The sequence below is a fragment of the Mirounga leonina genome, unplaced genomic scaffold (assembly GCF_011800145.1).
Source record: "Mirounga leonina isolate KUSES-001 unplaced genomic scaffold, KU_Mleo_1.0 Mir_95, whole genome shotgun sequence".
In the NCBI taxonomy this organism is placed as follows: Eukaryota; Metazoa; Chordata; class Mammalia; order Carnivora; family Phocidae; genus Mirounga; species Mirounga leonina.
Genome location: NW_023270865.1, coordinates 7,763,667 through 7,791,508, shown reverse-complemented (window position 1 = coordinate 7,791,508; position 27,842 = coordinate 7,763,667). Strand labels below are relative to the sequence as shown.

At 45.4% G+C, this 27,842-nt stretch overlaps 1 protein-coding gene across 3 annotated transcripts in view; it reads right to left on the bottom strand.

Moving 5' to 3' along the window:
* MARCHF6 (membrane associated ring-CH-type finger 6) overlaps positions 1–6,508 on the bottom strand; it is a 77,418-nt gene extending 70,910 nt beyond the window's left edge. For all 3 annotated transcript variants that reach the window (XM_034998822.1, XM_034998824.1, XM_034998825.1), the window contains exon 1: positions 6,271–6,508. In XM_034998822.1, the coding sequence (XP_034854713.1) occupies positions 6,271–6,289 (19 nt within the window). In that variant the 5' untranslated portion in view covers positions 6,290–6,508. The remainder of the gene's footprint in view (positions 1–6,270) is intronic.
* Between the last annotated feature and the right edge of the window lie 21,334 nt (positions 6,509–27,842).

The window sequence follows — 27,842 nt, the reverse complement described above, 5'->3', positions numbered from 1 at the left end:
GCAATGAATGAAGGTTCCAATTTCTCCACATCCTTCTCCACTGAATATGTGTCCCTTTTGATTATAGTCATCCTAGTGGGTGTGAATTATTTCACTGTGGTTTTGATTTGCATTTACCTAATGACTAGTGATGCTCAGCATCTTTTCATATGCTTATTAGCCATATGCATATATTCTCTGGTGAAGTGTCCAAATCTTCGGGCCTGTCTTAAACTGTGTCATTCGTTTTCTTACCGAGTTGAGTGTTTTATATACTCCAATAAGTCCTTTATCAGATAAACATTTTGCAAACATTTTCTGTGGCCTGTCTTCATTCTCTTAACAGTGTCTTTCAAAGAGAAGTTGTGAATTTTGATGCCATCCAATTTATCAGTTTCTTCTTTTACAGATCATGCTTTTAATGTTGTATCTAAGAAATCTTAGCCTAACCCAAGATCACAAAGGTTTTCTCCTATATTTTCTTCTAAAAGTTTCGTAGTTAGCTTTTTCATTTAGGTCTAACATCCCTCTGAGTTAATTTTGGTATATGGTGAAAGGTATGGCTCGAAGTTCATTTTTTGCCTATGAAGAGTCAATTATTCCAGCACCATCTGTTGAAAAACTATACTTTCTCCACCGAACTGCTGTTGTATCTACATCAAAAATCAATTGTCCACATGTGTATGAGTCTATTTCTGGACTATCCTGAGCCATCAAACCAATGGATTTTAATTTAAGTTGATTTAATTTTTAAAAGGTGAGGTATATGCTTTCAGATATAATACCGCTTAAAGAAACTACCACTTGTTGAACTTTGGCATAGTATCAAAGGACATCAAAAATTACCTGAAAGTACCCCTCCCTTTTTCAAATTATCTGTGTGAAGTCCAATCTTCTTCATACACTTTAACCAAAACATATCGCAAGAGTAACTGCAGGGGCAGAGATGTGAATCTGTCTTCTAACAATTCAGACAAAAAAGATTTGCAAAAAATTGAAACAATGCTACTTTTCTCACTGAAGTTTGTGTCTTGGAAAATACATTTATGATAAAGTTATTTTTGTTAACACGTACTGCATTTAAAGTTCTGTTTTTGGGTACCTGGGAGGCTCAGTTGGTTAAGCATCTGCCTTTCAGCTCCTGTCATTATCCCAGGGGAGTCCTGCATGGGATTCCCTGCTCAGCGGGGAGTCTGCTTCTCCTTCTGCCCCCCTCCCCATCTCTCATGAATAATTAAAAAAAAAAATAAAGTTGTTTTCATTTCTAATATAGCAAAAAGATATCCTCCACATAAACAAAAGTCCTATGGGTCTTCAGTATTTAAAAGTATAAAGGAATCCCAAGAGCAATGGTCTTCAAACTGGTCCACTTAATAAAAGTGCCTCTAAGGAACTCTGAAATGGCTAAGAATGGGGGAAATGAAATTCACACAGGAAACATAGTTGACACAGGGCCTAAGTACAGAGCAGGTATTCAATATTTGATAAATGGAGAAGAAAAAAAAAGAGAAGGAATCTCCAAATCTTTTATCTCAAAAGTGCTATAATGTGCTATAATGTGAGATAAAATGCTTTTATCTCAAAAGTGCTTTACACTGAAAATGCTAAATCTAATTGTATGTAAATTTTATCTTATTAACCTTATTAACCTATCATTAAAAAATACACAAGTGGGGGTAGGGAAGAGAGAGAGAGAGAGAGAAAGATTATAATGAAGTTGTTACAAGAAATGAGCATACAGAAAATGTTTCAATGTCTTCCAAGCCTTCAAGAACTCACCATGTCTGTTATGCACTGAACTGTGTTTTTTCCACCAGCTCCACCAAAATTCACGTGTGAGTGTGTGTGTGCGCGTGTGTATGTATTTATTAGAGAAAGAGAGAAAAAGCAAGAGAGCATAAGTGAGGGGAAATTTGGATTTAAGATTAAGTTAATAAGGAAAAAGATATATTCAAGAAGACAGTGACAGAAGGGCAAGACAATTAATGCCTCACCTCTGCTCAAAACCCTATCTCACAAAAGTAAAAGTAAAGTCTTACCTACTTGTTCCCCTTCTACACTCCCCCTGGCCCCATGATCTCCCTGACCTCATATTTTACTTCCTCTTTGCCCAACTCATTCACTCCACTGCAGCTACACTGGTCTCCTGGTTATTAAACATTCCCAGCATACCCCCGTCTTAAAGATTTCACACTGGCTATTGTCTCTGCCTAGAATGCTCTGCCCACAGAGTATGTCTAACTCCCTCTCTTACTTTGCTTCTTCTCAGTGAGGCCCTCCTTCATTGCCACATTTAAAACTGCAACGCCATCCTCCTATCCTGGCACTCCTATTCCCTACAGATTTACTGTTCTCCACAGCATTTATAAGTTATGCCATATAATTATTTTCTGTCTTCCCTTCCTCCCCTACCAAGGCAAAAGAATGTAAACCCAATGAAATAAGGGATTTTGTCTATTTTGTTTCCTGCCTAGCCCAAAAGCATAAAATAGTGCCTGGCCTGTAACAGGTGCTCAGTAAGCATTTGCCAAATAAGTGCATGTCTGCTTGGTGGTCATAAGCATGCCAAAGCAGCGAAAGTTGATCCGTGGTGAGAAGAATGAAGCAGACATGTCTGAAAGCAGAGATGAAAGACCATGTGGTTCTAGAAAGATGATAACGAGCTATCTGGTTCTGACAACTTCCCATCCTTTTAACTCATTTCTTCCAAATCTACGTCACCTCAGGTTTTGCCATAGTAAATACAGACGGTGATCAACTGCAATACACTTCAACTCCATACCTTCCCAGTGTGTCTCATAAAGCATAAAGAATAACTGCTTTGGCACTCCATAAAAAAATTACTGATGATATTTTGTATTACATTTTGCTAGAGTAAGGAGTGACTTAGCAAAATATAAAAAAAAAGTCAGGTCTGTACCACTGGACTGAAATGAGAACACTCTACTATGGCAAAATGCATTTAATATCTTCATGAGGGTTTCATATATCAATACTTGCTTGCAACATCTATTCCAACAGTGTGGTGTTTTTTCTTTTAAAAAATGTATATCCTTGAGCAAAAGACAAATTTTTTTTCCTGAAACTGAAAAATCTCAGTGCACTGCAGGATCAGACTCCTAATCCATAAAACAAGGAAGCTGCATTTCTAAAGTATCTTCTGAAGTTCAAAGATTTGATGATAGCAGTTTATACAACCTATCCACACTCATACAAACTACATAAAAAAACAATATGAATGATTCATTTGTCCTGCGTAATGAGAATGGATTATAAACCTGTTGATTTTACAAAAATAAAATTTAACACACCAAACACTTTTTAGAGATCTTTAAAATCTAGCGAACACTTAATATGAAAGGCCAAAATCCATCTGGCAAATAATCAATTTTCTAACAGAATTAAATACTGTTTACTACAAATACAAAACATTCTGAGCATTATAGTATCACATACAGTACCCTAGAGAAAAGCAAGACGCTATTTTTAAGAGTGGAAAGAGTTACACTCTACTTGTATCCTTGGTATTTTAATAACATTTTTAGTCTGTTGGCTCAGATTAACATATTAAAAAAAAGTAAACATTATCAGTGTTTTTAACAATAGGTGACAATTTTTTTTTTAAGATTTTAGTTATTTATCTGACAGAGAGAGAAACAGAGAGAGGGAACACAAGCAGAAGGAAAGGGAGAGGGAGAAGCAGGCTTCCCGCAGAGCAGGGAGCCCGATGCGGGGCTCGATCCCAGGAACACCGGATCATGGCAGGGGCTTACCGACTGAGCCACCCAGGCGCTCCAACAGGTGACAATTTTTAAAACTTAATTTTCTTTACATATTTTTGTAATTTTCTTTCATTTTTACTAAGTCTCCTACAAAAAAAAAAAAAACTGTTTCTTTTATAATCAGATAAAAAACCCAATTGCATTTTTTCAATTTAAGAAATAATCTGTAATAACTAATTTAGCAAACAGAGTTGTTTCCAACCTGTTCTTCGCTATATCATGAAATCCTCTGTAATGCTCCCTTTCCTTCCAATGTTTTTTCAAGTTAAATTTAAATTTAATTTTGAAAATTTCCGAAGTCTTCTGATTTGGAATTTAGCAAAAGTGGGCATGAGAAGTATTAAAATTCACTTCCATTTCATGACTAATAGTTTCACAAAACAAATGCCAAAAATGGTTCTGTCAAAATATGTAAATGATTCATCCTATAAAGGGAGCAACAAAAGTTAAGTTATTTTATCTATTTTAACCATAGTGCCTGACAGACCCCAGTCTGAATCTTACCTCTGACCTTGCTCCCTGTATGACCTTAGGCAAGTCACTAACAATACCAACCCTCCGTTTCCTTTCCATAAAGAGTGGATATTGCCTACCGTAAGATGTTGAGAGAATTGAATGAGATGTGTATAAAGTGTTCAGCAAAATAAACGCCATATACACGAGCTCATAGTTATTTCAATAGGAAACAGTGTTCAAGTCGATAAATAAAAATCATTTGTATCTTACCCTGATTATAATTTTACAAGGAAAAAATGTTCAAGCATTAGGAGTACATGGAAAACCTTTCTTTCATAATTCCATATAAAATCGGATTCTGCAATCCCTGAGTTTCCACTAACTACAGCACCGTAAATGTGGTGCACAAGGAGTGCCCAGGCTCAAAGAATGGAATTTAATGTAATATGCCAGCACACATCGTGATAAATAAATACTTGCCTTATTAGACTGAGTCATTAAAATGTGAATCCAAAATGACCTGAAATCTATGCAGATGGAAAAAAACAAAGTAATTCCTAACCTCGCAGCAGTTTCACTTTACCATTTTTTCCAAAGGAGTCTCCTGCAGCCACCAGCTTTCACTCCCTGTATATAACAAACACAACTGAGGCATAATGAAAGGAAAACTTTATTTGTAATCGTAATATCTAGGTTCAAATCTCTTATTACTGTGGGAAACTTGGACAAGCTGTTAAAACAACGAAGCCTGAATTTCCACATCTGTAAAAGATACTACTACCTACCCACTCACTGGGGCTACTACGAAAGATCTAGTGTAAACGCACGTGAGTATGCTTTGTAAACGGTCGCACACAAATGTCATTACAGCCGAGGTTCTTACCATCTGAGGAAAGACTTATTTAAAAAATGGCAAATCGACATCTACCAATTCATTACATATACAGACAATAGCAAACGTGGATTACTCACTATTGCACACCACGGCAGTATTCGATGATTCTCATCTAAAACCACCAAAACTGCAACCCATTAAGACTGAAAGACACATCCGCACATAAAGTCACCCCAGGCATAAGTGCATCTTCACTGGTAACCAAAGCATCAAGAGACAGGATTATTTATTTACTAATTTCCTCTACAGACTCACGGAATTATTCTGTAAATTCTAAAAAGATAAAAGCGCTTTAAAATAACCTACCTTCGGTGGATAAGCAAATGCATTTAAATACTCAAAAGATATTTATACCTTATGTACTCCGTTTACAAGGGTTAGCTTGTTCCAAAACAACCATACCCGAAACACACGCACTAACAAAACAAAGCACAGAAAACCGGGCTTACTGGTGCCAGGGGTTCAACACAAAATAAACTGCACCGAAACAAAAGAATTCTCAACAACCTCCCTCCTCCTCCTAACCTCGTTGGACCTTACTCTCCCACGTTCAGTAAACAAACTACTGGGAAGCGGGGACGCAGAGGGCAAGGTTCTTAAATAGGGCTCAGTCCACTGCACTCAGCCGTCACCTGGCGGGGCGTTTTTCGCGAAGTTTCAGAGTCAACAAAGAAGTTTTGTTGTCAGGGGGTAGGGCCTGTACGGCAGCAATGGGCGAAACGACAATAAGACAGACAAAACCGGGTGGAGGAAGGGCGTGGGATACACCCGCATACTTCGAGCAGCGATCACAGCGTGTCCCCGGGCACTGGGGAGACCGAGCGGGCGGGGAGGCCACGCCGGCCCCGGTCCCCGCGGCCCGCAGCCCCCTACCCCGGCGGGCCCCCGCCCCCCGGGCGCACGGGCGGGAAACGGCGGGGGGCGCCAAGGGGTCACCTTCCGCTCCCCCCCGCGGCCCGCCGCCCCTCGCGCTCGGCGCGGCGGACAAACGGCCTCAGGCGCCGGCCCCGCCGCTGTCACCGCGCGCCCCCGCCCCGAGGGGAGGCGCCCCCGCCGCGCCGCCAAGGGGGCCCGCCGCCTGCCTCGAGTTCCGCGGCCGCGGCGCGGGCCTGGCCCGAACCCAGGCGCCGGTGCGAGGGCGCGGGCGCCGCCGCTTACCTTCCTCGGCGGTGTCCATCTTGTCTGGGGGGGCGGCGGTGACGCAGCCGCGAGGCTCCCGCGGCCGGGGCCGGAGCCTTCCGGCCGGGGCGGAAAAGGAGGGAGGGGGAGGAGGGAGGAGGGAGCGGAGCCGGCCCGGGCAGGTGCGCGAGCTCAGGTGCGAGAGAGGAAGCGAGAGGAAGGAGAGGGGGAGAGGGAGAGGGAGACAAGCTGACAGAAAGCGGACGTGAGAGGGGAGGGGGAGGGGCGGGGAGAGCGGAGCGGGGAGGCCTGGGCGGGGCGCCGGGCGGAAGGGGCGGGAGCGCCCCAACGACGCGCGCCGTCACTTCCGCCGCCGCCGCCGCCGCCGGCCGCGCGGGCGGCGAGGGCTGAGCGCGGGCGGGGCAGCGAGCCTCCGGGCTCCGGGCTACCTCGGTCTTGTTGTGGGCGGCGGGGCGGAAACCTAAGCAGGAGCCGAGCTCTGGTGGCACCGAGGGTGGCGACAAAGGAGGCGCAGAGGCGGGGGTCAGAGCTGCGTGAGCAGGCGCCTGGCGGCGAGGCGGTGACCGCGGCGAGGGTCCCGGCCGCCGTGCACGGCAGAGGCCGGTCCCTGGGAGGCTTAGGGATTCTCTGGGTGAAAATACGGGCCCTGCGCCCCCTCCTCCCCGCCGCGACACGCTAGTGCTGCGTGTCTGGAGCGGGCCCAGGAATATGCATTTTTGTTCGGCACCCGGATAGTTCTGGTGCACGTTTCGAGGAAGTACTGAAACATCTCTGCAATGTAAGAAGACGCACACTAACGTTGCCAAAATTCCTCCCAGGGAGGCTTCTGCCTTTGGTTGGAAGGACTTCAATAAACCACTTAGGCCGAGGGTTGAAACCTCCACCTCTAAGAGAAATCGGCTCAGAGGCGCGGGGCTTGATACACTGAATTATGATCGCCTACCTGGCCAGAGCTGATCTGCTTCGGCCTTAGGAGAGGCTGACCTCTGCCTCCGTCAGTAGTCCACCTTTCCTCACCATAAGCTTGCCTTTTTCTTTAAATAAAGATTTAGAAAATACGGTTTAGAAAGACCACCACCCTAGAAGCACCTGAGTAGAACCAAAGATGTATCTAAACCCCGCCCCCAAATATTTTAAACAATATGCAGATGAGTTGCAGAAAGATCCGAGAATGCTAGCAATCTCTTTTCCATCTGTGTGACTAAAGGAGTTGGAAAAACCCCTCCTCCAAGCCTCCTAAATCAGAATGAAATCTGGAATAAAAATAATGAAACTTTAGAGTCCAAAAAGAGAGCAGCCCTTGAAAACTAATGTCACTGATTTGACTGATTTCACTCAATGTTACCCAACGCAGGAAGGCAAATTCTTCCTGACACGATAATGGAGACCCACTGATTTCAAGGGCTGAGCTTGAGAATTGATCACATTTAAGCTTTTACTTAAAAATGTTGATACTATCTCCCAAGAAATTGAATTTGAAGGAGACTCATTCCCCAACCCCCATCCCTCCCACCCAACCCCAACATGGGTTCACATCCCTGTAAGGCCTGTGGTGGAGCACTTCTCCCTGAGCTCGGACCAGGGGCACAGTTTAGGACCACCAACCCCAGTCTCATGTTGTATGACAGGGGGAGGGATTCTGTGAGACAGACTGAGATTTGCTAAGAAAGTACTGGTAATATTTCAGGGCAGGTATGTAAACAGCACAGCAGAGCTGGGGTAGGACTGGAGGGAAATGTGTGTGTGTAGTGAGGTGGAGGGCTCACTCCTGTCTTTAAATGTCTTACTTAGTGATGCTCAAAAACATTACTTGTAGAATCGAGAACTGCCTCAATGTTTTCTCGTTTAGCCTTTGGAAGTTAAATATAAGAGTAATAAGCCAATATTCATTGAGTCCCTGCTGTGTGCCAAGCATTGGTCCTCGAAACAGCCTTTTAGGATACATAAATCAGTCACACTTTTCTTGGTCGCCAATGACAGGAACCCAACTAAACTTGTAGGCAATGTTGGAGGAATGTACTGTTGATCTGAACAAATTGTGATGGGGGTCGTGATCCAGTGGGCCTGAGGGACTCCTAGAACCAGAGTCCCTCTCTCTGCCTCCATCCTTAAATTCTGCTTTTCTCTGCATATGAGTTTTCCTGCTGTAGGGCCAGCTTCCTCCACGTGCCTGGAGAAAAGGCCACTGGTAGCTCTCAAGTTTCTATCTTCTGCCTCACCTTCAGATGGGCCGAGGGTGATGATCTATAGTGCCAAGTTAAAAATTCCCAGGGAAGGACAGTTATTGGTCCAGGTAGGTGCCCATCCCTGAACCAAATGATTGTGCTAAAGAGCTAAGATCACGGACTCTGCCACTGAACTACATTATTGAGGTGGAGAGAGGAACATTTCCCCTGAGAAAGGAGAGGACAAAATAATAGATGTGCATTATATTAGAATTACTGTTTTCAAATGAGAACACCAACATTATATAACAATATTTTCATTTGCCACCCTTTATCCGAAGAAACCAATGTTAAAATGGGTACAGAATTTCAATCTGGAACAAATGTTATTTTGATCAAAAGAAACACTTAAAGGTACAGCATACACATGGTTCCAGCCTCATTTGTTTGTGGGTGTCTACTGTGTCATGAGGATATTCTAGTCTAGTAATGCTGGGTTTCCATATAGCAATAAAATGAGCAAGAGGAGACATGTAGGAAAACAGAGTATAATATTTTGGGCACAAACTGTAACAATAACAATAATTAACCAAACTCCTTATTATGTCCGATGAACATCAATAGCCATTCTGTGTAGTAAATATTACACCCATTTTACAGATGAGGAATCTGAGACTCACAGTTGATAAGTAACTAGCTCTTGGCCACATACATAGAAGAGGAACCAGAATTAAAGCACAGGTCTATCCAGCTGCAGGCCTCCCACATTTTGAACCTCACCAGTTTGTCATTAGCAGCCACCCTCTACACTGACATTAAACTCAACTTTTTACTGTGAGCCCATGTTTATATAGAAACCCATGACTTTGCAACAGTTGCACAGAATTGCTGCTGAACAAGCATAGATATGGCAATTAGGCAAAATGCCTTACTCTAAGCTTAAAATTGTTAACATTAACAAATTATTGGGGCGCCTGGGTGGCTCAGGCGTTAAGCATTGGCCTTCAGCTCAGGTTGTGATCCCAGGGTCCTGGGATCCAGCCCCTTATCAGGCTCCCTGCTCCGCGGGAAGTTTGCTTCTCCCTCTCCCACTCCCCCTGCTTGTGTTCCCTCTCTCGCTGTGTCTGTCAAATAAATAAATAAAATCTTTAAAAAAATAAATTATTGAAGGCAATTTATGGCATTATCTAAATATTAAAATCTTCCTATTTTCTCTTCCCTTTTCATTGTCCCTTCCTTCCTGTCTTCCCTTTCCATTCCATCTTCCCTACCCCTCCATCTTTCTTTTCTATTTTCCTTGCCTTCCACAACAGCGATGTAGGCAAAAACATGGGGACCAAAGGAAGAGGCATGCAGGTTGGACAACTGATTGTGTTGAGCAAATAAGTAAAGATATTGAGAATAACGATGGTCAGATTTCCCACATTGGAGAAAATACTAATGTGGAAAGGGAAAGGTTAGAAAGAACCCTGAGGTGTTGGATTGGAAACATAGCTATCATTATGAACTCACTTTAAAAAATAAGAGCAGATAGGGGCGCCTGGGTGGCTCAGTCGTTAAGCGTCTGCCTTCGGCTCAGGTCATGATCCCGGGGTCCTGGGATCGAGCCCCGCATCGGGCTCCCTGCTCAGCAGGAAGCCTGCTTCTCCCTCTCCCACTCCCCCTGCTTGTGTTCCCTCTCTCGCTGTGTCTCTGTCAAATAAATAAATAAAATCTTTAAAAAAAATAAATAAGAGCAGATAAAGAAATTTATATACGTGTGTGTCCATGTATTATATATAATACATATTAAATATTACATATACTGGGACTGTATATATATTAAAATACATACTGAGAAATATATATATATATATATACACTTCCATATTGGGACAATTGGCAAAATTGAAATTTGAATAGGGTCTTTGAATGTTAATGTATGTTAATGTTGTATCAATATTGATTTCCTGACTTCTTCAGAGATCCTTGTTTAGTTAAATACATACTAGAGTGTTTAGGTTTGATGTAGGATTAGACTTGAAACTTATAGTCAAATGGTTCAGAAAAAGACTCTGTGGGAGGGGGTGTGCACGCGTGTGCACGTGTGTGAATGAGAGAGGGAGGAAGTTAAAAGTTGGTGAATCTGAGTGAAGGTAGTATGAGAGTTTTTTGTATTGTACTTGCAATTTTTCTGTGGGAAATTTTTCTGAAATACTTTTTTAAAGGTAAAATTTGTAGGTGCTGATGGAACTCCCAAAGCAGTAGTTCTCAAATTTGGGGGATCAGTCATAAACACCTTTGACAATCAGATAAAATCTATGATTTTTTTTTTTTTTTTTCAGAAAAATTCCATAAGCACAAAATGTCGCATATAATTTCAGGGGGTAGTTCCAGTGCACAAACTCCTGGTTAAAAGAACTTCTCAGTTACAGGATTGAGAAAAACTGATAATGTTCATTTCCTTTTCCAAGAATATAGCAGGCTAGGTTATTTAAGCCAACAGTTGAAAATGCTAGGTGAAATATAAAAAGCATATTCTTACACGTTGGGAAAAATGGTAAGGAAATTACTGGGCCAAAATTTAAGGACAAGAGGTAAATGGAACCTGGAAGTTGCTTTGCTCCGCTGAGCCAGGCAAACTTGAGCTTGTGTTTTGACAGCTTCCAGAAGCAAGAAAAATAATTATGGAAGCCCAGAACCTGCCCAGCACAAGACTGTGTTAAGGGACCTTCTACCGGGATTCTCCCCAAGGCCCATAGGGCTGCTATCTCCGGGGAATGGTGAGCCAAAAATAAATCTGACCCCTCTCCAAGACATCTAGGAAAAGTTGTCTGCTGATGATACCCACGAATCAGCCCTAGCATGGATTGCACCCCAAACTCCTATCACCCCAGTGACCAAATAATCTCTGACAGTGAATTCAGTTCAAAATGATCTTGGACCACTGGGAGCCCCAAGCACCCGGTAGAAGCAAATGCGGATTCCGTCTAGAGGAATGCACTGTTTCCTAGCTGTCTTGGTCTGCCGGGGCTGCCGTAAAAGAATACCACAGACTGGGTAGCTTAAACAACAGGAATTTATTTTGTCACGGTCCTAGAGGCTGGGAGTACAAGGTCAAGACACCTTTAAGGCTGGTTTCTCCCGAGGCCTCTCCCCTTGGCTTGCAGATGGTCGCCTTCCTGCTGCCCATCCTCACGTGGTCTTTTTTCTGTGTGTGCACGTCCCTGGTGTCTCTTCTTCCTCCTACAAGGACTGCTCTCCTACTGGATTAGGGCCCTACCCACATGACCTCTTTTAATCTTAATTACCTCTTTAGAGGCTCTATCTGCTAATACAGTCACTTAGGAGCGAGAGCTTCAAAAATGAATTTTTGGGGGCGCCTGGGTGGCTCAGTTGGTTAAGCGACTGCCTTCGGCTCAGGTCATGATCCTGGAGTCCCTGGATCGAGCCCCGCATCGGGCTCCCTGCTCGGCAGGGAGTCTGCTTCTCCCTCTGACCCTCCTCCCTCTCATGCTGTCTCTCATTCTCTCTCTCAAATAAATAAATAAAATCTTAAAAAAAAAAAAATGAATTTTTGGGGGACACAGTTCAGTCCATAACACCAACCCTCAAAGAACCTCCCCAACTAAGTTTACAAGGACAATGAGCTACACACAATAAACATAACCAAATATACATGTGTGTGTATATTTATGCATGTGTATATATGTGTCCCAAGATGCCTTGAGCAAGAACTCACATAACAGGCTAAACCATCCCACAAAGACTTCAGATATGGAAATTCCTAGACACAGATTATAAAGAAATTACACTTACGATATTTTTTAAATGGTAATGAAACAATTTTATTTTAAAATGATAATTTTATAACAGAACGACATCTTTTGCCACCATTTAAACACAAACTGAACATTTTTATTGATCCAGAAATAAAGGTATACATAATTTTTGCGGGAGTATACAAGCCAATGCTTGAGAGAACTCTGCACTTGAGCGTGAATGAGGCTGCTCCCGTCCTTGTGCGTACGGAGGTCTGGAGCCTATGGCCCTTCCCTGGAAGCGGCCAGCTTTCATTCACCGATGTATCCCTGTAGTAGCATGTCAGTAAATACTGGCTGAATAAATTAAGTATACTTTTTCAGGAGATACTTTCTGATACTGGAATAAGAACATGTGTATGAAGGCCTTTCTTAGGAAGAGACAAATTCATATCATAGCTGACACTGAACAACAATGATACATTACCTTTAGTGAGTCTGTTCTTTTATATCTGCATTTCTTGGTTGTAATAAATTCAATTTCAATACTTCATGCAGATATTCTCAACAAGGATGTACATTGAGTCAAATCAAATCATCAAATAGAGTACCAAGAGTTTCACGTTACTGACCTATTTGGTTATGAAAATCCCATAAAAATCCTTTACGATTTAAGCCGAAATGTTGCTGAGATAAAGGCCTTCAAGATCACAATTCCTTTTTTCTCCAAAAGTTTATTATGAAAATTTTCAAACATACCGACAAGGTGAAGAAATAGTACAATGAACTATATGTCCCCAACCTAGATTCAACAATTATTAACATTTAGCCATATGTATTTTAACTATAGTTTTTCTTTTCCATATCATTTGGAAGTATGTGTCTGAACACCTTGCCCCTAAACACGTTAGGGTGTATCTCCTAGAGTTAGAATAATCTTTAAAACCATTAGCACCCCATAATAATATCTAGAATCTAAAGTTCCTGTAATTGTCCCAAGAATGCCTTTTACAGTTTTGTTGTTTTTAAAAATATTTTGCTTTGTTTTTATTTTTTTTAAAGATTGTATTTAGTTATTTGAGAGAGAGATACAGAGAGAGAGAGAGAGAGAGAGCGCATGAGTGTGGGGGAGGGGCAGAAGGAGAGGGAGAAGCAGGCTTCCCGCCGCTGAGCAGGGAGCTACACGCTGAGTGACCCTTAACGGACTGAGCCACCCAGGTGCCCCTGAAAAAAAAAATTGTTACACAAGCATCCAGTCAATCTAGCCTCATTCATTGCCACTGATTTAAGTGGCACCACCCTTATTCTAAAACAGTCGTTAGGCGTCCAACTCTTGATTACAGCTCAGATCATAATCCCGGGATTGTGGGATCAAGCCCAACATCGAGCTCCATGCTGGACATGGAACCTGCTTGAGATTCTCCCTCTCCCTCTGCCCCACCCCCCCGCCATGCTCGTGCTCTCTCTCTCTCTCTCAAAAAATAATAAAATAAGAAAAAATGAAAATAAAACAGTCCCTGTACCTTTTGTTTTTCTGATGACATGCCTGTTGGCAGATCACAGGACAGTTGTTTATATAATATCTTTCATTGTAGATTTATCTGATTGCTTCTTCCTGTTGTTATTTAACTTGTTCCTTTAGCCCCTCTGTTTCCTGTAAACTGAAAGTTAGCCTAGAGGCTTGATTTGATTCGGGTTAAACATTGCTTTAGAAAGAATATCTCGTAGGTGGTGTCATATCTTTCTTATGGCAGCACACGGGAAGGCCAGAAACTCAGGTGGAGCCACTAATAATGTGACTGAGTCTGATCACTTAGTTAAGGTGATGGCTACCGAGTCTCACCATTTATTAATAATCTGTTGAGTAATACTTGAAAGCCACATTCCTTCATATCCTTTTATTCATATAGTCCTCATTAAGGAGGATAGCTAGGTTTTAAAGTTATTCTTATATTTGAAATTGCATTTTATCATTAAAAACATTCTTACCGATATTCATAATAACAAGTGTATTTTACAAGATCTTCTAAGCTCTTTATTACGAAATTCTTTCTTAATATTTCCAGTGAAATAAAACCTTGTTCTAATTTGTGTCAATCTCCTAATTGTTGCAAGAAAGAAAGAAAGAAGGAAGGAAAGGAAGGAAGGAAGGAAGGAAGGAAGGAAGGAAGGAAGGAAGGAAAGGAAGGAAGGAAGGAAGGAAGGAAGGAAGGAAGGAAGGAAGGAAGGAAGGAAGGAAGAAGGAAGGAAGGAAGGAAGGAAAGAAAGAAAGAAAGAAAGAAAGAAAGAAAGAAAGAAAGAAAGAAAGAAAGAAAGAAAGAAAGAGGAAGAAAGAAAGAAAGAAAAAAGGAAAGGGCGCCTGGGTGGCTCAGTTGGTTAAGCATCTGCTTTTGGCTCAAGGTCATGATCCCAGGGTCCTGGGATTGAGCCCTGCATTAGGCTCCCTGCTCAGCAGGGAGTCTGCTTTTCACTCTACCCCTCCCCCCTGCACATGATCTCTCTCTCTCTCACGTTCTTTCTCTCTCTCAAATAAATAAAATCTAAAGAGAGAAAGGAAGGAAGGAAGGAGGGAAGGAAGGAAGGAAACAAAAGACCACAGTTGACTCCTGCTGGTCTTCCTGAGAGACTGGGCCCTGAGTGCTTATCCATGTGATGTAGGCCAGGCCTTGAGTTCTTCCTGGAGAGACCAACGAATGAGAGAAGTTAGGAACCCCTTCACCCCTTCTGACCCATATACAAATTCAGATTGAATTGCCACATTTCCAACCTTACTACTCAATGAAGCCAGATAAAAGAAGCCTGTTAATGCCATGTATGCAAAAGTTCACCCACAAACAAGGCAAGGTCCCCAACTATGGTGAAAGGGCAGAATGTGGGAAGGACCATAAAGACTCAGCACAATCAAGGACGGTGCATTCTCTGCTGCAACATCAAAGCAAGATCAATAAGTCCTGGGCAAACCCGGTGGAAGCCTGGGATGAAGTAAAAGGTCAGTGGGTGAGCAGGTGCCTAATTGGGACCAGAGTCCATTAGAGTCAGCAGATGGCACCAGCCCTGGAATGGCAAAGAGGGTCAGAAACGAGGAATAATCTGGCATTTGCTCATCCTGCCAACCCAAAGGACACACAGGCCAAACACATACCCGTACATTTTCCTCTTTACTAGGTCTCCCTTCCAGAACAAGGGATGAGTTGTCAAGGGTTGCAAGCAAGTTGGGAAATACTAGGCTTCTCTACTACAGGATTTCTGGATGCCTTTAGTCTATTAAAATGTGTTAAGGATTGCAAAAAGGGAATGTCACCAGTGGTATCCACATGTCCTTGGCCACTGAACCCTTCCCTAAAAGGCCATCTCATGCAGCTGGAATGTCCAAGCATGCACTCTGCAAAATGTTGAACCAGATAGGCCCATGGGACCCCAAGGATAAATGAACCAAGAGGTCCACCCTTGAGAGTAGAAAAGCACCTAAATTGGCCATGGAATCTTCCACGTCCAGAGGATCCTATAGCCCAGGAATTCCTTGAAACTGTGTTGGATTTCCCAGACTAAGACAGCTCACCCCAGCCTGGTAATAAATCCTATCCCATCTCTGGATGCTGGGTTGCCCAGTGTCAGCTCACAAGTCAGTTCCAGAGCGTCATGGGAGCTCTGTGGCAGTCAGCAAGCATTTTCAGGAGTGAGCTATGAACTTCTTCATGTTCTTCCCTTTGGGATGTGGGATAAGCTAAAATGGCAGCCCCCCAAAAGATATGTCCATGCCCTGATCCCTGGAACCTGTGAATGTTGCCTTATTTGGAAAAACAGTCTTTGCAGGTGTGATTAAGTCAAGGCTCTTGAAATGAGAAGATCATCCTGCATCATCCAGGTGGACCAAAAAGGCAATGACAGGTGTCCTTATAAGAGTGGGGCAGAGGGGCGCCTGGGTGGCTCAGTCGTTAAGTGTCTGCCTTCGGCTCAGGTCATGATCTCAGGGTCCTGGGATTGAGCCCCACATCGGGCTCCCTGCTCGCGGGAAGCCTGCTTCTCCCTCTGCCACTCCCCCTGCTTGTGTTCCCTCTCTCGCTGTGTCTCTGTCAAATAAATAAATAAAATCTTTAAAAAAAAAATAAAAAAGAGTGGGGCAGAGAGGGGCGCCTGGGTGTCTCAGTAAGTTAAGTCCGGGCATGGAGCCCCGCGTCAGGCTCTCCGCTCAGCGGGGAGTCTGCTTCTCCCTCTGCCCCTCCCCCTGTTCATGCTCTCTCTCTCTCTCTCTCAAATAAATGAATGGAATCTTAAAAAAGAAGAGGAAAAAAAGAAAGCGTGGTGTTAGAGGGAGATTTGAGACGCAGAGAGGAGAAGGCCACGGGAAGACAGAGACAGAGCTTGGAGTGGTGCGGCCAGAGCTAGGGACATCTGGAGCCCCCAGAAACTGGGAAAGGCGAGGATTGGATTCTCCTCAGAGCCTCTGTAGGAAACGTGACCCTCCCAACACTTCCATTTCAGACTTTTGGCCCCCAGAACTGTGATGTGAAGTAATAACTGTTGTTTTAAGCTATTCGTGTGTAGTAATTTGTTGTGGCAGCCACAGGAAACCAATCCGGGGGCTAGGGAATATTTGTGCTCCAGCACCAGGGTCAACTTCAGCATTGACCTGCTGGTTGCAGCCTGTGTCCAGTTTCCGGCCCCTCTGCCACACCCCACTCCACTCAGCATTCAGGGGCCGGTCCGTGGGCCCCAGGGGTGTCTCTCTCTGGGGTGTCCCTTGGAACATACATTTCGATCTGATTGGCTTCTACCCTGAAATTGTGCTGTTGCCCTAAACTGAGGCTCTCCCTTAGAGATTTGATCTTCGCCCTAGAGAACTCAGAGGAATCCTTAGGGATTGTCTAACACCTCTCCCTCCTGCATTTATGGAAAACATTCAGCTCCCAAGCTGAATTTCTTCTGTCGTCTCGTGTGTCTCCGTTACCATCAAACATTTACGGAGTGGTTTTCCTGTGCAATCTGCTTTGTTAGACCCTGGAGATAAGCAGGTCAGGCAGATCAAAGACTTACTCCCGGTCCCTGAAGAAGTTACCATTGAATTCAGAAACACTTTCTAGGTTTACCGGGAAAGAATCATAACCTCACTTGGGGAACCCATGTCATGCCTGCCGTTCTGACTGCTTGGATGTATGTAATTCTGAAGTCTAACTGGAATTTCTCAATTTCTTAGGTTTAAATCTTTTTTTTTTTTTTAAGATTTTATTTATTTATTTGAAAGAGAGCAAGAGCATGGGCGGGGCAGAGAAAGAGGGACAAGCAGACTCCCCGCTGAGCAGGGAGCCCGATGTGTGGCTCGATCCCAGGACCCCGGGATCATGACCTGAGCTGAAGGCAAACGCTTAACCGACTGAGCCACCCAGGAGCCCCTAAATCTTCTTTTTGAGCACAAACCGTTAAAGCGTATGACATACGTGTTATTTTTGTTTGTGAAATTCTCCTTCCTCCTTGTCTCTGTCTCTCTCTCTCTTTTAAGTAAGCTCTGCACCCAATGTGGGGCTTGAACTCACAATAGGGAGATCAAGAGTCGCATGCTCTACTGACTGAGCCAGCCAGGAGCCCCCAGATCTGCCTGCCTTTCAGAGAACGGTTCCTGCCTCACTCCAAACAGAGTTCTAGGGGACCTGCCGTCTCACCACTGGTGCACTCCGCTCTTCCTCCTCCACCCTGGGAAGGGCACACGGTCTCCGCTGGACAAATGCATACCCTTGGCGCCCACAGTGCCGTGTCTCCACCGCTTCAATCCGCTCACCACCCACTCTCAGGCCCCACTCTGAGTCCAGGTTTCTGACACTTTAGTTTACAATTACATCCACAGTTTGGATATTGATCCCCACAATAGTCTTAATTCAAATTTTTGACCAATCATTCAGAAGCTCTAAATAACATCTAACATTGACTGAGCCCTTGCTGAGTGCCAGGCCCTGTCCAGTGAACTTGGGGTGCAATATCTCAACACTCCTATGAGATAGGCATGAAGAGGAGAACATTCAGCTTCGGTGAGTTACCCAGATCTGACACCTCGGAAGGGGCGCACTTAGTGTCTGATCCAGGGCTTGTTCCGGGAAGCACATGCTGGGCCCTCAGGGGACTCCGAGTCCCCGTCAGAGGTGGCCCTGCTCCGCGCACTGCCGAGTTCACATGGGGGTTTAACTTCACCCACTACTTTCCTCCCTGGGATGCTCCATGTCCCATGTCTCCTGGGGTGACCCCCACAGCTGTGGCTCTCAGGGCCTCACCCCCTTGTGAATAAGACCACGGGGACCCCTCTCCTGACCTCTCTAACTTCTGGGTATTCACCAAGAGACTGAATACATGAACGGACAATGGCCTGACCCTACACGACGAGAGAACTCTAACCCACAATCTGCAAAACCAGCCCAGGAAGCCAAGCTGCCACCTCTGCGGCCATCGGCCTGGAAGGGTCAGCACTTAATAACTGTCAGCTTCTCTAACACTTCCAACGTAGGTCTTTGGTCCCACTTCCAACATAGGCGCAAGGAGAGGAAGCGAAACCCGCATCTGTAACTGATCCCACAGGATGCCCCGCTTCTGGTTAGCCCGCCTCTAGGTCCCCGTGCCAGCTGCCTCTTCGGAGAGCATATCGGAGTCTTCCCTTTCCCGTTAGAAAGCGTCCCAGCTCCTCTGCCCTCCTTGGAGTGGGAGGGTGGCTGACTCCGTGTGTATAGCAAGCGCGGAGTAAACAGCGTTACTCTCCTCGTTTGGGTGGGCTTGGTGTATTTCCACATCATCTGGGCTTTCACCGGCCTTAAGTCTTTCTCTTCGTGCCGCACCCACCCCTGCCCTTCAGCAAACCTTCACCACTCTCTCTGACCTGTCCCCCAGCCTCCAATCTGTCCCATCTTGACAGGAATGACCCTAAGCATCAGCCTTTTCTTGCAGTGACTCCTCAGTTTCTTCATGGGGCTACTCTATTCCATGGCAGGTGAGACCTCGCATCCCTGCCTGACACCCACAGAGGCTCATTTTAGCCCCAGTACCGGGAGGCAGTTGCCATAGCGACAGAGGCACTCGCAGGCGGGGAGAGCCGCCGCTCAAAGCAGCCCAAGAGGGGCCGGTCTGCCCTGCTCAACACCCCCTCCCCTCACCCCTGCCCCGCCCCCGCCACCCCACGTTCCAGAGCAAAAACGGGCTGAGAGAGGGGACTGTCCCTGTCGGTCACTCTCGGATCCCTGCCTAGCGCATCCCCCACATCGGCTCGTAGTCATTGGCGTCACTTGGTCGTGCAGCTCGGGCTGTGTTGCTTAGCAACGAAATAACAAACAAGGTGCATCGAAGCTCCATTGAATCTGCGCGGAATGCCTTGTTAACAGGGCGGCGGGGGTGGGGCTACACCTTTTTTAAAATGTAGGATTAACACATGCAGTAGAAAGTGGGCAAAGCTTAAGTGTACATCTTGATAACTTGTAACCAACACCCAGAACAGGATATAGAGTATTTCCAGGACTGCACAGAAGTCCCTCGTGCCCTTCCCACTCAGTACCCACTCCCCAGGGACAAGAATGTGACTTCCATCACCATCAATTTGTTCTGCTCTTGAACTTCAGATGAATGGGATCAGACAGGGTGGACCGTTTGCGTCTGACTTGTTTCACTCATCCTTAAGTCAGTGGGATTTCCCCACTGCGTGTGTAGCTGAAGAGTGGGATTCTCTCTACTCGAAGCAATAAAACTGTTGGGGCTTTGAACTTCAACCTGGCTTCTCTCCCTCACTTTCGCCACTGAAGCTCCTGCTGGATAACCATTTGAGCCGAATCCAAGCTCACCAAGCCTCTTCACACATTGGCTCATCTCTGCAAGTGGCTGGGGCTGCCCTAGCCTCCATTCCAAGGACTCCTGGCCTGCTTTTTCCCCATCGGTCAGTGTGGCTGAGAACTTGCATCCATGGTTTCGGAGCCACATGAATTAGGATGTCACAGAGCCCAGGTGACGAAGATAGCTGTAGGCATTAGAATCCTGTTTGCTCCAGTTTCATTCCTTTCCAGTTAGTTCAAGTTCTTCTAATTTTTTAAACTGCTTATTTTGAAATAATTTTACAGAAAAGTTGCAATGATAGTACAGATTCTTCTGTACATTTCACCCGCATTCCCCAAATGTTAATATTTTGCACATTTGCTTTACCATTCTTTCTCTCCGTGATGTAGGAAAGATGTTAGGGTTCGAAGCCAATGGCCAAGAAAGAATTCTTGAGACATCTTTGGTGCAAAAAGGTGATTTTAGTAAAGCGCAGGAACAGGACCTGTGGCAGAAAGAGCTGCACTGGGGTCATGACGGGTGGCCCATTATATACTTTCAAGTTGGGAAGGGGGTTAGGGACAGCATTAAGTCTCTAAGGAATTTTGGAAGCAAAGTTTCCAGGACCTTGAGGGGGGCTAGCTGTTGTTGGGAAAATGTCATTTATTACCATCTAATAAAACCTCAGTCATGAGACCCTTCAGATGTGTATCCGTGGGTCATATGCTTGGGGGATGATTGCCAACACATATCTTGGAGGTTTAGAGATAAAGGAGATTTCTAAAGGAATTTTTATATGTTAAAGTAAACTTACAGGATCCTGGGGGTTGGGCTAGGGTTGCCATTGGCCCTTAGCAAAGTATTAACATCGAGCCAGTTGAGTCCCTAGAGGAAAGTCACTCTGCCTGTTTCAAGGACTTGTCAGTAGGCTGTAGGTAGTAAGGAAATTTAATAATTTCTCTTCTGCCTTTGTTTCCCACATCATCCATATATGAATAATTTGTGTACATTAATTTTTCTAAACCGTTCGAGAATATATTGTTGACATTGTGCCTCTTTGCCCCTAAATACTTCACTATACATTTCTATTTTTTTAAAAGGACATTTTCTTACATAACCACAGTACATTTATCAAAATGAGGAAAGGAGCACCTGGGTGGTTCAGTCAGTTAAGCCTCCAACTCTTGATTTCAGCTCAGGTCATGATCTCGGGGTCATGAGATTGAGCCCCATGTCCGGCTCTGCGCTCAGGGTGGAGTCTGCTTGGGATTCTCTCTCTTCCTCTGCCCCCCTGCAACCTCCACTCAACGCTCTCTCTCTAAATAAATAAAATCTTCTAAAAAATGAGAAAATTAACATTGGCATACCAGTATTATATAACTACAGACCTTATGCAAATTCTGCCAATCAGCTACTGATGTGTTTGTGAAAGTTGCAGGATTTTTCAAATTATTTTTTATTATGGTAAAATATATATCACATAAAATTTACCATTTTAACCTTAATTTTAAAATGTTTTCTATAATTTCTTAAAGTTTTTATTTTAATTCCAGTTAGTTAACATACAGTGTAATATTAGTTTCAGGTGTATGATAGACTGGTTCAACACTTCCATACAACAGCCGGTGCTCATCACAACAAGTGCCCTCCTTCATCCCATCATCCGTTTCCTCCACCCCCCTAAGCCCCTCCCCTCTGGTAGCCATCAGTTTGTTCCCCATAGCAAAGCGTCTGTTCCTTGGTTTTCTTCTCTCTCTCTCTTTTTTCCCTTTTGCTCATTTGTTTCGTTTCTTAAATTTCACATATGAGTGAAATCATACCGTATTTGTCTCTGACTTATTTTCCTCTTTCTGATTTATTATACTCTCTAGCTCCATCCATGTGGTTACAAATGGCAAGATTTCATTCTTTTGTATGGCTGAATAATATTCCATTGTGTATATATACCACATCTTTAGCCATTCATCAGTTGATAGACATGTGGGCTGCTTCCATATCTTGAATATTTTAAATAATGTTGCTGTAAACATAGGGGTGCAAAGGGTTCCCTTCGAATTAGTGTTTTTTTATTTCTTGGGTAAATACCCAATAGTATGATTACTGGATGATAGGGTAGTTCTATTTTTAACTTCTTGAGGAACCTCCATACTGTTTTCTGGAAAAGGCAAGGGACCTCTCTGCGGTCTCTTTTATAAGAATACTAATCTCATTCACAAAGGCTCTGCCCTCATGACCTAATCACCTCTCAAATGTCCACCTCCAAACACCATCACAGTGGGGATGAGGTTTCAATATATGAATCGGGCTGGGGGGTGGGACACAAACATTCAGTGTATAGGGAACACTATTGGTATGCACATCTTCTGTCATATCATCCTAAACTGAAACTCTGCACTCACTGAACAGTAATCCCCATCTCCCACTCCCTCAGCCCCCCTGAAAACCACCATCTCTTCTATCTCTGAATTTGACGATTCTGAGTACTTCACAAAAGTGGAATCACACAATATTTGTCCTTTTGATTGGATTATTTCATTTGGCATAAGGTTAAGGTCCTCAAGTTTCATTCACGTTGTGGCTGGACTGATGTCCTTTATAAGGAAAGGGAAAAAAGATACCATTTTTCCTGGTCCAGGATCCAATGCCGAATCCATAGTGCATTTAGGTATCATGCTTCTTTAGTCCCTTCTAATAAGGAATAATTTCTTAACCTTTCTTTGTTGTTCATGACATTGGCATTTTTATAGGATACAGGCCAGTTATTTTGTAGAAATACCTTCCAGTCTGATTTGTTTGCTAGCCCCTCGCAAATTGAGGTTATGAATTTTTGGCATGAGCAGTGCTGAAATCATCATCCACTGATGATTCTCTCTGACACAATTATGGGTCTGGTGGCAAATGGTATTTAGAATTCCATTATTCCTTTGATACTTATTAGTTGATATTCTACCATAGGACGAGCTTTCTCTTCTCCCCAGTTATTTTTTCATTTATATAATTGTATCAGTAGGCACCCATGGATTTTTACTTTAGACTATGATTGTGATAGAACAAAATAAGGATAGTCATAATTCAATACTATCATTATTGTTGGTCAAATTATCCCAGATTTGTCCAAAGGGAGTTCCTCCGAGCTAACTTTCTTGGGTTTGCTGGATAAGTTCCTATCATTCTTTGAGCACTTCCTCACCATCTCACAGAATAATACGATCTGGGTTCATCTATATCTTTCCTATCTGAGCCCTGAAATTAGCTATTTATTCGAAGGGCTCTGGCTTCTTTTAGTGGAGAATGATATTGAGAAAGCCAGATCAAAGACCCTCTTGGCTGGTAGAATTCCTGAGGTGTCTTCACCCGGACATGCCACGTTAGCTACGTGACACTTTCGCTCTTCGCAAGTGCCTTCACATAACAGTTCTTGTTCTCAGTTGACTGCTAAATTATAGATATTAAAAATTATGATTTTATTCTGGGTGGTGAATCACAACTGATTTCTTTTTTAAAATGTACGTATTCGTGGGGCGCCTGGGTGGCTCAGTTGGTTAAGCGACTGCCTTTGGCTCAGGTCATGATCCTGGAGTCCCGGGATCGAGTCCCGCGTCGGGCTCCCTGCTCGGCGGGGAGTCTGCTTCTCCCTCTGACCCTCCTCCCTCTCATGCTCTCTGTCTCTCATTCTCTCTCTCTCAAATAAATAAATAAAATCTTTAAAAAATAATAAAAAATAAAATAAAATGTACGTATTTGTAAAAAGATAAATAAAAATAGAAATAAAATGTACGTATTCGTGTATTACTTTCCTGTTCCTGCTGTAACAAATTATCACAAACTTAGTAGCTTAAAACAGCACCAATTTATTATCTTACACTCACAGAGGTCAGAAGTCTGAGATGGGCTTCACTACCCTGTCCTGGAATCAGGGTGTTTACAGGACTGAGTTCTTCCTGGGGGCTCAGGGCAAAAGCTCTTTCCTTGATCTCTTCCACCTTCTAGAAGCTGCCAGCATTCAGCGACTCGCAGCCCTTCCTCCATCTCCAAAGCTAGCAATTGCATCGCTGGAACCTCTGTTTCTGTGGTTACATCTCCTTCTTTTGACCCTGCTCCTCCTGCCCCCATTTCCCTGTGATTACACTGGGCCCACCCTGGTAATCCAGGATAATCTCCCAACTTCAGGGCCTCAACCTAATCACACCTGCAAAGTCCCCCACTTTGTGTGGGGCCATGTATGCCATGGAGCATATTTACAGTCTCTAGAATTAGGGGGTGGACATCCCGGGAGGGCCACTATACTATCATAATGTATTTGATATACTGTTAAATGACATGAATTATGTTGGTAATAACAGAAACGGTTATAAGAAAGAAGGCCCGGATGGACAGCCACCCTCTTGCTCAACGCTGGGACTCTTGCTCGCAGCGGCCACCCCTGCCCTTCGGCTGGAGGGCGGCAGAGGTAGCAACTTGTGACAAGGTGGTCTGAGCTAGCTTCAAAGTCAAGGCCCCAGAGTCACCTCCCTGGCGAACGGCTCCAGACTGGGCAGGGGCTCTCCTCCCAACCTCCCAACCCAAAGGGGTGAGAAGCCCCCCTTTTCTTGTCTCTGAGATTCCTCCAGCTGGCATGCATTTTAGAGGCAAAACCAGGACACCATGAGGCGCGTGGGACGCGGTTTCCATTCGAGTAGATGAACTGCAAGCAGACGGTGTTGCTCGCAGCGTCTACACCGCCACCATCCGTCAGCACCCCTCCGCTTCTTTCTTCCCTGCCCGGCCCTGCCCACGGCGCCCACCGGCTGGGCAGGGGGCCCGCGTGTCCCCGGCGCGCCCTCGCCTCCCACGCTTGCTCTTGGCCGCCGGGTTTCTGCTTTCTCCCGCGAACCCCCGAATCCCTACTGCGAGGACACTTGTGTTTGCTTTTCTCCCCTAAGACAAATATTGCTGTTTTCCAAACCTCCCGCCCCCTGCTGTCCCTTTGATTCGGAGCCAGGTCCTTCTCGGGGTCCGGACCGATTCCGCTGACTCGGCACCCCATATTCGCGCTCCCCCCACCCCAATCTCGGGCGGCCCCTGGAGGGCATCGCACCTACCCACCAGCCCTCCCGGCCCCAGGCGGCGCCCGCAGCTCCCCCCGCCGACCTCCCCACTCCCTGCGGCCTGGGGCTGGCAGGGACCCGGGAGGGACCGGATCCAGGTGCCAGGTGCCCGATGGCCGAGCGGCGGCTGGCCGCTACAGGCGCCCGGTGAAAAACCCTCTCCCGGCTCCCCCCCCGCCCCCGAGTAAGGTTAAGGTTGGTTTCCGGGTCTCTTGGGGCGGTTGCGTGCACTGACGCGGAACAGCTCCGTTAGTGTCGGCTGTCACCCTTTTCCCAGACCGCAGCCCCTGGGGACTGGGCAGGCGCGTCTACGCAGCCTGGGTCCCGGAGGGTCCTGGGCGCGCGCGCGCACCTGCAGGCGGGCCTCGCTGGCCTCCTGCCTCCGGCACCCGCAGGAGCGGCTCCTCGCCCACCCTCTGCGGGCTCTGACAACCCGCCGCACCCCGACCCACCCGAGGGGGAAGAAAAGGGAGAACGGAAGCCTAGAGCCAGAAGACCTTTCGAAAGCGATTTTTTCTTGCGCCTGGAGCAGAAGTGACACACAATATACGGCCCTCCAAGAACTAGACTATCCTTGGACGGGGCACCAAGGACAGTGCTTTTGAACCTCTTTGTTGAGGTATCACTCACATGTACCATTCATCCACTTAAAACGTGCAAGTCAGTGGTGTGCGCTCACCGCCCCAGGCCACTCCAGAACCTTTGCCTCTCGGTAAACAGAAGCCCGTACCCATCAGCAGTCACTCTGTTTCTCCTCACTCACCAGTCCCTGGCAAACTCTAATCCTTTTTTTTAAAGATGTTATTTATTTACTTATTTGCCAGAGAGTGAGAGCGAGAGCACAAGCAGGGGGAGCGGCAGGCAGAGGGAGAGGGAGAAGCAGGCTTCCCGCAGAGCAGGGAGCCCGATGTGGGGCTCGATCCCAGGACCCCGGGATCATGACCTGAGCCGAGGGCAGCCGCTTAACCGACCGAGCCACCCAGGCGCCCCCAAACTCTAATCTTTTGATAGATCTTCTATTGAAAGAGTAGAGTCAAATAGATTTGACTATTCTGGACATTTCCTATAAATGAAATCATTTGATCTATGGTCTTTTGTGTCTGGTATCTTTAACTTAGCACAATGTTTTCAAGGTTTATCCATATTGTAATATGTCAGTACTTTATTCCTACTTATAGCCAAATAATATTCCATTGAGTGGATAGAACACATTTTACTTCTCCATTCATTAGTTGATGGACATTTGGGTTGTTTCCACTTTTTTGGCTATTGTGAATAATGCTGCTGTGAACATTTATGTTATCGATTTTTGTGTGGACATATGTTTTCAATTCCCTTGGCTCTATACCTGGAAGTGGAGTTGCTGGGTTATATGGTAACTAACATTTCGAAGAACCATCAAAGACCTCATTTTAGCTTTTTTGGGGAGAGGAAGGTGGGGCCAGTTCAAAAAATAGTTGAATAGATCTACAACAGCACTGGATAAATCACCTCCCACCTGTTGACAGAGAACCTTCTCTGCAGAATGCCCGCTGCATGGAGACCTATGAGAGGAATTGTTCACTGTATTGTGTGGAATGAGACAGAGCTCAGGGAAGGCAGGATCCAGTGAGGACATCCTCCTCCTGGAGAGAAGGGAGACGGCTATCCCAGCTCCCAGCTGTCACCCATCAAAGGGGCTGGAACACACGGCGAGCAGAAATCCACAGGCACGGCCAGCAGTGACTGGTTGGGGTGGGGGTTCTGCTGAGGTTGTGGGGAGGAGTGCAGCCTTACAGCTGAAATAATATTTGCCTCCACCTCCGAGAGAGTTTGCAGCAGGGAGGAGAGAACAGCATGGATCAAAGCCCAGCAATGTGACCGTGCTGGATGCACTTGGCCCTGGAGAAAGGACAGGAGTCAGGGGGGCGGGGCCCAGGGGAGTACACTGAGGCCTAACATCAATGCCATGCTAGGGAGTTTGAACTTGAACCTTTAGGCTCTGGGATCTGTCCCAGGACTCAGGGCTGGGCAGTGTGGTCAGCCTGGCCATCCCCTTGGAGGAGGGGAGGGAGGGAGGCCTGAGGATAGGGATCTGGGCAGAGGCTGCTGTGGGGAGAGAGAGACCAGGAGGACCTGGGAGTGAGGTGGGAAAAGGGAGGAAGGGGCCAATGAAGGACATCCACAGGACTGCATGAAAGGTGGGAGGTATGGGAGAGAGGGAGAGCCGCCTGAGTCATAAACACTTTGGTTTTTCTAGAAAGAATGATTTTGACGTTACAACCCCTGGGGCACACACAGCTGCTAAATGCTTTAACCACCTGTTTCACCCAGCTGAGTTCCCACAGGAAGAGAGCTTCACATGAAAACTCAGAATTTTTAGAGAGGCTTGCAGATTCTTTTGGCTTGGGACAAAGCCTTCACTATCTGTCTCCATCAGGTCGGGGTGTAAGTGCCCATTCTATAATGGGCGCCCATTACATGGAGGGCCCCCCTCGTGGCACACACCACCCAACCCCGGCCCAGCCCCACATTACAAACCCCTCCAGGCTCCTCCTCACTGGCACGTAAGGCCCACCCAAGGGTCAGCAGAAGTGTGAAAAGGAAATTCTTACCTCCAAAGTCATCTTTTTTCCTCCTCCTTTTCTTGTTTCTCTGTTTCGGGGTTTCTTCTCCCTACTCCCCTGTTCTTCTGGAAGAATCTGGAACACTCCAGCTACCCAGTGTTTTCTGCAAGATCTGTTCCCAGTGTTCTCTGCAAGATCTGTTCCCAGTGTTCTCTGCAGGATCTGTTCCCAGTGTTCTGTGCAAGATCTGTTCCCAGTGTTCTCTGCAGGATCTGT